Here is a 10,541-nt window from a genome sequence, read left to right on the forward strand (position 1 = left end):
AAAAGAGAAGAGGAATGCTTCGAAGCATTTGTAGCGTCAAGTGGACCGCAGCCATAGTTACTCCCGCCGTTTACCCGCGCTTGCTTGAATTTCTTCACGTTGACATTCAAAGCACTGGGCAGAAATCACATTTCCACCTTAATCTCATAATTTATAATAATTATTTCAAATATAATTAGCATTCGAGTAATTCATCGAAACATTGTTATTCTAGCAATTTCATTAATCACTTTTATTTATATAATATTTTTTGTGTATTTCTACCTATAGACCATATATTCCCAATAAGAATGAATAATGTATACAGTTTTTTTGCACATTTAACAAGTAACATTACTCAAGTGTGTCACACGCCGATTTTTTTGAAAGTGTGTACACATAGAACTTGAAAAAATATTTGTGTCGTATTTTTTTATTTTTGCTCATAAAGCGTTTTAAGAGTATAATAGGGACCACCTTCGAAATATTAACCTTCTACACCCTATATACGTTATCCTGAATGGTTTTTGCACCAAAATAATATCTTTAGGAGTTTTCAGGGTTTTCTGGTCTGTATTTTTACAAAAAATTGACGTGCATAATCTAAAGGATTATTATACATAGAATTGAGAAGGTTAATATTTCGAGGGTAGTTTCTACTCTTAAAACGCTTTATAAGCAAAAATAAAAAAAACACGACACAAATATTTTTCAAAGTTCTACATGTGTGCATAGTTTCGAAAAAATCGGCGTATGACATTTGAGCAGTGTTACTTGTAGGTACTACAACCCGGGGCCCTTTAACCGCTTGATACGTCGATGGTCCTCCAAAAACATGGCGGCGAATCGGAAACCAATAGATCAAAGGTGCCGACAGAGAGTGAGCATACTAGTTATACTATGTCCTTATTCCACGCTTAGGCTGAGTTTCCACTGAGCGCGTCACGCGTCGCGTCATCCAATCAAAACATCCCATTTCGATCCCGTCACAAGTAATGTAATAAAATGGGATATGTTTTGATTGGTTAACGACAGACGACGCGATGCGCGAAGCGTATAGTGGAAACGCAGCCTTAAAGCGTCGTCTACAATACACAGAGTAAGGCTGAGTTTCCACTGAGCGCGTCACGCGTCGCGTCGTCACAAGTTATCCAATCAAAACATCCCATTTCGATCCCGTCACAAGAATGTAATGAAATGGGATGTTTTGATTGGTTAACTTGTGACGACGCGACGCGTGACGCGCTCAGTGGAAACTCAGCCTTACTCTGTGTATTGTAGACGACGCTTTAAGGCTGCGTTTCCACTATACGCTTCGCGCATCGCGTCGTCTGTCGTTAACCAATCAAAACATATCCCATTTTATTACATTACTTGTGACGGGATGTTTAAGTAGGGAGCACACACTTCTGCATAACGCATGATGCGTAAGCATAAGAAAATTGATTGGTCCATACACATGTGCATAAGAAAATAGACCAATCAATTTTCTTATGCTTACGCATTATGCGTTATGCAGAAGTGTGTGCTCCCCGCTTTAAATTGGTTAACGACAGACGACGCGACGCGCGACGCGTATAGTGGGAACGCAGCCTAAAGCCTTGTTATATACACGATACTAGAAATTGGTCCGAGTTTCGGTTTAAGCCAATCAACTTGCAGCTCTTACAGAAAAGCAGCAGTTTCATTGGATAAAAACCAAAACTCGGACCGATTTCTAGTATCGTGTACACAAGGCTTAGGCCCGGTGTCCACGATGCAAGAACTGTGTCCAAGTTTCGGTTTAAGCCAATGAAACATTCGTATGTATTTGACCGGAACTGAATGTCCGGGAAAGAATCTACCATATGAAATCGTTTGTATTTCGTATGAAGACTTTTGAAGTGCAATTGAAAAGGTTTGTGAGTCATTCGTTTAATTGTAATTAATTAATTATTTTTACACCATGCATTTAGCCGAAATAGATAAATTAATAAAAGTTTTTATACGGAATCGTTTGTATTTTGTATGAAGAGTTATGAAGTGTGATTAAAAAGGTTTGTGAGTCACCCAGATAATTTTAATTAAATATTTATAAACTCGGTAATTAGCCGAAATATAGATTTTTAGTTATTCATGTTAAAAGAAGAAGGCGCTAGTGTTCCCGAAGGTCCGTCTGCAATCAGAATTAATATAAACGTTTTAAAAATTTTTTATACTGAAATAAATAAATATACAGGCTAATAAGCCTGTAGCTATAAGCGATAGTTGCTAATTAAGTTTGTCACTCATATTTCCATCTTGCAGAGGACCTCCGTAACGAGATCAAAGATGTACACCAGCTGTGCAGGGTGCAAGAGGTTATCTCAAACGCCCTTAATTGGGCCACAGTCCAATTAAGAGCGACTCAAATGTCATTACCGCTGAGAAGTACTTCTTGCCATTTGAGTCAGCATGTCAGAGCTAGTCACTACGGATTGTGGTGACACAGCACTGGACTGCCTGCAGAAGTTAATCGCATATAGCCATCTCACTGGCAATGTGCCTGATTCAACGGAGCCTAACAAGCTGCTGATTGTGCGCATTGTCGAGACAATTTGCGGTTGCTTCACCGGTCCACAGACCGATGAGAGTGTGCAGCTGCAGATTATTAAAGCTCTGCTGACTGTAATGACAAGCCAGCATGTGGAGGTATACGAGGGTACGGTACTGTTAACAATTCGTACTGTTTACAACGTTTACTTGTCGTCGCGCAACCTGGTGAATCAAACAACAGCCTGTGCGACTCTCACGCAGATGATCAACGTGATCTTCGCGCAAATGGAGACTCAGGCGGAGGAAGAGAACGTGAGGCTTGATGGGGAACATCAGCAGGAGGGTTCTGTCATAGCAAACGGCAAAACTGAAGCTGAGCTAAGTCTTAGTTAGCTAAGTCTAACTAGCTCATCTTCATGAAACTTTACGTTGCGTGCGTCTATTTAATGACGATGGATGTAGAAAGCTCTTCAAATCACTTCGAGAGGATTATCAAAAGCGATCTCCTTATATATCGCATATTTAATCAGATGTCGTCAGGGATTGCTGTCGACATTAGCTCACTTAGATAGGTACTGTTTATATATAAATATCATCTTTGTATGTAATGTATAAGTAAATGTAAGATGTTTAAATGTAAGATGTTAACCGTTTAATAATAATATTTTTCAGATTATGCGTGCGAGTTAAGTGCAATCGGGATGCTATCAATAATCATCTTGTATCCGTTTGTGTGAGGGTATTTTTGGAAAAAAAGAAGGCTTTCCTCCTGCGTTTCTGCGAAGAGTTTAAAAGCTTACGCTAGCTGACGAGAAACAGGATCTCGTGGATAATTTTCTAGGGAAGGTCCACGTGGAAATGGACAACGATCCGATTTGGCAATGTATATGAATATAATTATTTATCTCGCAATTGATCTTAGCGGAGTGCTCAGAGACGTCTGAACTTACTTCTTACTTTCAGCGGCAAGCGCCAACCAGTTAGATTTGGCGAGAGTCGTGGTGGAAAGAACCGTCATGGCACGGGTATACCACAATGCGCTCTATCTAAATGAAGATGGAGATGTATATAGGGACCAGCTTTTTCACGGTCATATCAATAAGTTGGCAAAGGTCGTAACTTCAAATCACAGGGACCTACGCATTTCAAAAGTTTATCATTACGAATGCCCCTGGTCATGGGCGCAGGCTGAATTGGCTGTGATATCGGCGTATAAGACTCCTAGGGATAAGTTGCAGTGTGTATTTTGTTGCGCGACTACCATCATGAATCTCTTCTCCATGGCATCGGAAAGAGGCATACCTGCTGCCGACGATCTGACTCCCGTGCTGGTCTACAGGTATGTCATAATCAAGGTATGCGATTGAAAAGAAAATTGTGATTTTAGCAAGAAGAGTGATTGTTAACGTGTGCTTAATTTCAGACTAATCCGCCGTCGTTGTATCGACTGTTCAATATGTAGACAGCTTTTACGGGAATCGATTGGAGGGAGAAGAACAATATTGGTGGACGCAGTTCTGCGCCGCGATCGAGTTAAAACAATGGATTAACAGTTTCTCAAGAGTATCACGATAAATAAGATTAGATTCGATGCTGGTGATAATGTAGAAATGTATCATAATCATAATTTGACGATTTCATAAAGAAGAAGACCAATATCTTGTGTAAAGCTAGCTAAACAGTTTTATGCTTCCAGTATCAATTAAAATTCTTAAATAGCCTCTTAAATAGTCTAACTGTTAGTTCTTTCGCACGTTATTATGTAACATTAGCAAAGACTGAATCAGATTATACGTAAAGTGTGGCTTTATCTTTATTTGTAACTCTATTGTACAATGTCACAGGACATCGAAAAAAAAAAAGAAACGTTTAGATATTCTATAATTTATGTACAATACAGAACTTATAGAGAATTGATAACCATTTAGCAGGATAAACTGTGTTGGCGTACTCTTTCTACATGCGCACCTTCCTCAAAAGCCGAGACTCGAACCAGATCCGTGAAAAATATCGCCAATTTCGTAGAGCTTTTGTACAGTTTTACTCTAGGAATATCGCGAGAGAAAGAAAGACTTCGGAGATTTTTATCTGAATCGATCGACATAAAGAGAGAGCATAGTAAAGAAGCTATTCGCTGTGTGCGCAGAGACTAGTGCTGCCACGGTTAGTGAAATATCGCACTTTTTGATGGAATAGCTGTATGGAATAGCTGTCAACGATTGTGAATATTCGAGCTACGTGTAAACTGTCGTTAGGTAATTTAAATCTTAATTTCAATGATGATATTACAAAAATTATAGTTGAAAAGATTTTTCGAGAGAAATTAACCTACATTTGTTTTAAAGGTTAACCTTTCTCTGACTTTTTGCAATGAATCTTTTTGCAATGATTTCTCGGTAGAACTTAATTCATGATTTTTTTTTGCCGAGATGCTCGGAACGTAACTCGGACTTGATTGTATTGAAGATGAACGATTCCCCACGAAGTGTGCACTGCAAATTCGTGAATATTTTGTTGGTTGCCAATCATGTAAGCTACAGACAAATTGTTTCAAAAATTATTTGTATGACATAGTACAATTATTTTGGTATTTATTTAGAATACGCTCCTCACCTCCGATATCGATAAAATTATGCTTAACCGACGCGTTTTTACACGAAACGAAAGAATCTGGAAGAAAAACGCGGCGGTCTGCCTCGCGAAGCGAGATATTAATCGTTAAAGTTGACAACTATTTAGGTTAAACCTGTCATATCGATGAAATGTAGCGACATGTACATGCCCCGTGGTCACATGTCGATTAAGCATAATTTTATTGATATTGGAGGTGAGGCCCGTATTCTAAATAAATACCATTATTTTAAACGAGGTAAAATATGATCATATAATCTCAAAGAATATACTTACTTTATTTTTTGTACCCAACGTATCCACATTTTTCGCTGCTCAATTTTATAAATCGCTTTTGGAAAGGAATAAAATTTTATTTCTGAACTTGTATTGTGAAATACATTCTTACACGTGTGCACGCAACAATTTAAATTTCCTTTCCGCAATTTTTCCATTACGATGTATTAAAAAACTCCAGCAAATAATGCAAATTCCGGCCACCATGGGCGCTCTAAGTCTTACTTTTCCGCTATAGTATACCAGCGCACACAGCGAATTAGCTTTCGAGAATTTGAACGCATAATACTTTGTTATAATACTATGAGCGAATTAGTTTACGTCACTCTGTCAAGTTTTAATATTAAATTACTAATAATATGTCGATATCGGTAGTTTAATAATAATACATTTAAAAGCGCTCAATTTAAAAGTAGGGCAATCCTAATAAACGACTGTAAAAAAAATTCAAGGTGGAACGCAATGGACAATCCGGTTGCTCTGACATGCTAACTTAAATGGCAAAAAGTACTTCTCAGCGGTAATGACATTTGAGTCTCTTTTAAGGCTCAGTCACAATGAGAAAAATAAGGAATAAGAAAGGAATAAGGAATAAAGGAATGTCGCATCTCACTTTAGTACACGTACATTAAAGTGAGATGCAACATGCCTTATTCCTTATTCCTTTATCTTATTCCTTATTTTTCTCATTGTGACTGAGCCCATTATTGGGTTTGTGGCAGAGCGTTTGAGATAACCTGCTCTTCACCCTGCACAGCTGGTACATCTTTACAAACTTAATTAGCAACTATGATCGCTCATAGCTACAGGCTTATTAGCCTGTATATTTATTTATTTTAGTATAAAATAATTTTTAAAACGTTCATATTAATTCTGATTGCAGACGGACCTTCAAAAACACTAGCGCCTTCTTCTTTTAACATGAATAACTAAAAATCTATATTTCGGCTAATTACCGAGTTTATAAATATTTAATTAAAATTATCTGGGTGACTCACAAACCTTTTTAATCACACTTCATAACTCTTCATACAAAATACAAACGATTCCGTATAAAAACTTTTATTAATTTATCTATTTCGGCTAAATGCATGGTGTAAAAATAATTAATTAATTACAATTAAACGAATGACTCACAAACCTTTTCAATTGCACTTCAAAAGTCTTCATACGAAATACAAACGATTTCATATGGTAGATTCTTTCCCGGACATTCAGTTCCGGTCAAATACATACGAATCAATGAAACTGCTACTTTTTTGTAATGCTAGGTCTACAATGCGAGTCGTAAAGTCATGAGTCGTAAGAATTGACCAATCACAATCTAATTTGAGGAAAATAATCGACTGTGATTGGTCAATTCTTACGACTCACGACTTTACGACTCGCATTGTAGACCTAGCATAAGAGCTGCAAGATGATTGGCTTAAATTGAAACTTGGACACAGTTCTAGCATCGTGGACACCGGGCTTAGGCTGAGTTTCCACTGAGCGCGTCACGCGTCGCGTCGTCCGAGTTGAACCAATCAAAACATTCCATTTCGATCCCGTCACAAGAATGTAATGAAATGGGATGTTTTGATTGGTTAACTTGTGACGACGCGACGCGTGACGCGCTTAGTGGAAACTCAGCCTTAAGGTGAAATTTCATGGGCAGTAAAAAGCAGCAGCAGATTGTACTGATTGGCTATAAAATAGAGAAGTTCTCGAGTTTCTAGAACTTCTCTATTTTGTAGCCAATCAGTACGATCTGCTGCTACTTTTCACTGCTCATGAAATTTTACCTTTAAGGGCATCCTATAGTGGTATGCACTAAGTGCACGTTAAACTGCATTTTATGGCTGAGTTTCCACTGAGCGCGTCACGCGTCGCGTCATCCAATCAAAACATCCCATTTCGATTCCGTCACAAGAATGTAATGAAATGGGATGTTTGGATTGGTTAACTTGTGACGACGCGACGCGTGACGCGCTCAGTGGAAACTCAGCCTTATCTCGTATTTTATTTATTATAAATTTTTAAGTGTCGACAGGAGTAAGTTTAGCCAAATTAATTAACAAATCTCATTAAACTTATGCTCGTTTTAATCAGTAAGATCAGCCGCAACCCGGTACATAGCCGGATTTTCCATTTTGGCTCTTAAAAATTTATAATAAATAAAATACGGAGTTAAAGTGCAGTTTAAAATGCACTTAGTGCATAAAGTGCACCCGAGTGTACCTGAGTTCGGCCGTGACTTCTCTGTCGACCCTTAAGGGCAAAAATGCAAAATCGGGCTGTTTAGGGCACTACAGATGAGCTTACTGATTAAAAATATCCTAAATTGAATAAAATTCATTCGATATTTTGGCTAAATTCTTCTTATTCGTAATGCTTTTCGTAATAAGAAGGATTTAGCCAAAATATCGATTGAATCTTATTCAATTTAGGATATTTTTAATCAGTAAGCTCATCTGTAGTGCCCTAAACAACCCGATTTTGCATTTTTGCCCTTAAAAATTTATAATAAATAAAATACGAGTTAAAGTGCAGTTTAACGTGCACTTAGCGCATAAAGTGCACTGCCAACTATAGGAGCCCCGAGCATACTCTTTTCTTTATTACACCCATGATTATACTCATCTGTGATTATACCATGCCTGAAGCCTGAAGGGCCGATTTCAGCTAAAAATTTTCAGAGAAATACTAGAATTTACAGTAAGTTGTTAGTGAAGTTTATACAGGTTTCCATAATTTATATATACAATAAATAACAAAATAATCTGTTGCATCGCATACGTAATAATGTGTAAATATTAATTATTCAATAGACATTTGTTATCTAGTTTAATGAAAAATAATCTTGTTGTAGATTATGGAAACATCCCAGAGATCAGCAGAACCTTCTAAAATTGCCGAGGAAAGTGAAAACGTATGTATCTACAATTTTGTAAGATAGGAAATTATTTTTTCAATTATATCTGTTCATTGTCTGTACATTTATTTGACAAGTGAGAAAATATTTACTTATCTGTTGTCAAACATAACAAAACAAATGACTAACTGTCACAATCTTGTGTTGATATCCGCTTTAACTTTTATACTAATGTGTACCATTCATTTGTAAATCTATTTACAATTTCGTTGCACACAGTGTGACGAGAGCATCAAGGGCTATGTAGAGCCTAGATTTGAGTGTCCTATTTGTTTAACATGGCTGCGTGATCCAGTTTTAACATCCTGCGGCCATAAGTTTTGTTCTCAGTGCATTTACACTTGGCTTAAGTAAGTTGTATCTCATTTAATCAAGATTTTTCATAGTTGTGTATAAGTTAACTGGTTAGTGTGAATTATCAGGAAAGAAGGTGCTTGCTGTCCAGTTGATAGTCAACCTTTGAAGTCTGAAAATCTTTTCCCAGATCTTTACACTACTAGAGAGATATCTCAGAAACGTACAAGCTGCATTTATCAACAATTTGGTTGTCAAGTAAAATTATCTCCTGTGGATATGGAAACACATATTACTCAATGCACCTATAAACAAGATCTTTCAGAGCCTCAAGGTATACTTTATATAATCAAAAATATAATTTGGTTCTAATTTTTCTTCAATATATTCTTATAATTGTCTGACAGTACAAAATAGCACTAATGCAATGTCTGTGGAGTCAAAGTTATGGGATCCACCTTTAAAAAATGGGATACAAGTTGGAGATAAGGAAGAACCTTCTCCTGATTGGCAACAATTACTCAAGTAATTTAAGTATGATTTTATAGATACTATGTTTATGTTTACTGAAATACATGTAGACGTTATAAACTTTCTTTCTAGAAATCTATATGAAAGGATAGTAGTTTTGGAACAGGAAAATCGGGAGCTCTCTATAACAGTGTCTAATCAGAAAAATCAGCTCGCAGCTATGTGCCTACGAAATTGTAATGGAGTTTACATATGGAGATTGAAAGCCTTCCAAGAAAAACTCGAAGCTATGACCAACGACCCTTTAAAAATGTTTTATAGTCCAGGTTTTTATACAAGTCCTAATGGATATAAGATCTGTGCTAGGATTAATATATCATCCAAGGACCCCGATTATCTGTCCTTTGTTTTACATATTATGAAATCAGAGAATGATGATGCTTTGGACTGGCCATTTAATGGTACAATGTTCTTTGCATTAGTACATCCACAAGATTCGGAGAAAAATATATGTGAAATAACGTCGTCAAAACCAGATCTTGAAGCATTCCGAAAACCCACGTGCGAATTGAATAAACGTAGCTTTGGCTATACAGATTTTATACGTTTACGCGATGTAATCGATTTTCTGCAGAATGATACTTTAATTTTTAGAGTAGAAGTTCACCCAATATGTTTAAGATACATAGTGTAAATAATCTATTTATGTACTTTGTTTAAATATATTGTTACAACATTATTTTTATAGCAATTATATATAAATATAACACCAAATGTAGTAGCTTATGAACGAAAACGGCATGACATTATATATGTAAAACACGTAGTAATTTTTGCATCAAGCTTTATAAGTGTATTATTTGCTAAACTTGAAGAAACCAAAAAATTAATAAAATAGAAGTTTATAAAATATTTTAACATCGTATCTAATGTTTGTAAAAAAGTTAATTTTTTGTTAACTTTTTGATAGAACTTTTGTTGGAATCCTTAAAATTTGAAGCAAATTTTGTTATTATTAGTAAGTTAGAAATACACTTGATTTTTTATTATCAATTATATTTCTTTATTAATAAATTATTTTTGATTACATTTCACCTTATACACATATATAATTTATGTTTTATACGTATATAATTTTTTTTATATATAAAATATATACATAAAAAATTGTATATTGTTTTATTTTATATGTATACGTAAATAAGTAATTCATTGATTATGCACTTCTGTGCATAATTTGGACTGTTTTCTTGCGCACTTCGGGACGAATCTGAGCTATCAGATTGTGTTACCAGGGAAATGTCAACATTTGTAAGACTTGAGACACAAAAGGCAGTATTGTGCATTGCTAAAAACAAAGATTTAAAGTATAAAACAGTTGTCTTAAATGTATATATGTTTATTAACTTTAGCAATACAGCCAGAAAGTGGACTTGGTTTACAATCAATCCTTAATCTCTCA

General features: G+C 35.9%; 2 protein-coding genes and 1 long non-coding RNA gene across 7 annotated transcripts; 2 read left to right on the top strand and 1 right to left on the bottom strand.

The window, feature by feature from the left end:
* The first annotated feature begins 1,758 nt into the window (after positions 1–1,758).
* Positions 1,759–4,221, top strand: LOC139809840 (GTPase-activating protein and VPS9 domain-containing protein 1-like). 5 transcript variants are annotated; one of them, XM_071773071.1, is made up of 5 exons: positions 1,759–1,876; positions 2,266–3,065; positions 3,166–3,376; positions 3,457–3,832; positions 3,917–4,221. In XM_071773071.1, exons 3-5 carry the CDS (start codon positions 3,352–3,354, stop codon positions 4,041–4,043), a joined length of 528 nt encoding a protein of 175 aa, XP_071629172.1. In that variant the 5' UTR covers positions 1,759–1,876; positions 2,266–3,065; positions 3,166–3,351; the 3' UTR covers positions 4,044–4,221. The 5 variants fall into 4 exon arrangements, 3 of the variants coding, with proteins under 3 accessions (XP_071629172.1, XP_071629174.1, XP_071629175.1); XM_071773073.1 differs by lacking the exon at positions 1,759–1,876 and adding an exon at positions 2,031–2,128; XR_011731192.1 differs by lacking the exon at positions 1,759–1,876 and having other exon boundaries at positions 2,177–3,065; positions 3,457–3,848.
* Positions 4,222–4,919: 698 nt separating this feature from the next.
* Positions 4,920–5,938, bottom strand: LOC139809841 (uncharacterized). Its single transcript, XR_011731193.1, has 2 exons — positions 5,401–5,938; positions 4,920–5,027 (listed from the first exon to the last, which is right to left on the bottom strand). It is a non-coding gene; the product is annotated as an uncharacterized lncRNA (long non-coding RNA).
* A 1,971-nt stretch (positions 5,939–7,909) lies between these two features.
* Positions 7,910–9,991, top strand: LOC139809959 (TNF receptor-associated factor 6). The gene is made up of 6 exons (XM_071773264.1): positions 7,910–8,097; positions 8,252–8,311; positions 8,534–8,664; positions 8,737–8,942; positions 9,016–9,133; positions 9,212–9,991. The coding sequence occupies exons 2-6, from the start codon at positions 8,255–8,257 to the stop codon at positions 9,771–9,773; spliced, it is 1,074 nt and encodes a 357-aa protein (XP_071629365.1). The 5' UTR covers positions 7,910–8,097; positions 8,252–8,254; the 3' UTR covers positions 9,774–9,991.
* The last annotated feature ends 550 nt before the right edge of the window (positions 9,992–10,541 follow it).

Source organism: Temnothorax longispinosus, chromosome 3 (assembly GCF_030848805.1).
Source record: "Temnothorax longispinosus isolate EJ_2023e chromosome 3, Tlon_JGU_v1, whole genome shotgun sequence".
NCBI classification, from domain to species: domain Eukaryota; kingdom Metazoa; phylum Arthropoda; class Insecta; order Hymenoptera; family Formicidae; genus Temnothorax; species Temnothorax longispinosus.

Bases quoted from the DNA above. Each gene is read 5' to 3' on its own strand.
- LOC139809840 (XM_071773071.1), top strand. From the start codon at position 3,352: ATGGACAACGATCCGATTTGGCAAT. The intron at 3,377-3,456 runs GTATATGAATAT...TCTTACTTTCAG, and splicing joins CAACGATCCGATTTGGCAAT to CGGCAAGCGCCAACCAGTTA. The intron at 3,833-3,916 runs GTATGTCATAAT...GCTTAATTTCAG, and splicing joins ACTCCCGTGCTGGTCTACAG to ACTAATCCGCCGTCGTTGTA.
- LOC139809959 (XM_071773264.1), top strand. From the start codon at position 8,255: ATGGAAACATCCCAGAGATCAGCAGAACCTTCTAAAATTGCCGAGGAA. The intron at 8,312-8,533 runs GTATGTATCTAC...CGTTGCACACAG, and splicing joins TTGCCGAGGAAAGTGAAAAC to TGTGACGAGAGCATCAAGGG. The intron at 8,943-9,015 runs GTATACTTTATA...ATTGTCTGACAG, and splicing joins AGATCTTTCAGAGCCTCAAG to TACAAAATAGCACTAATGCA.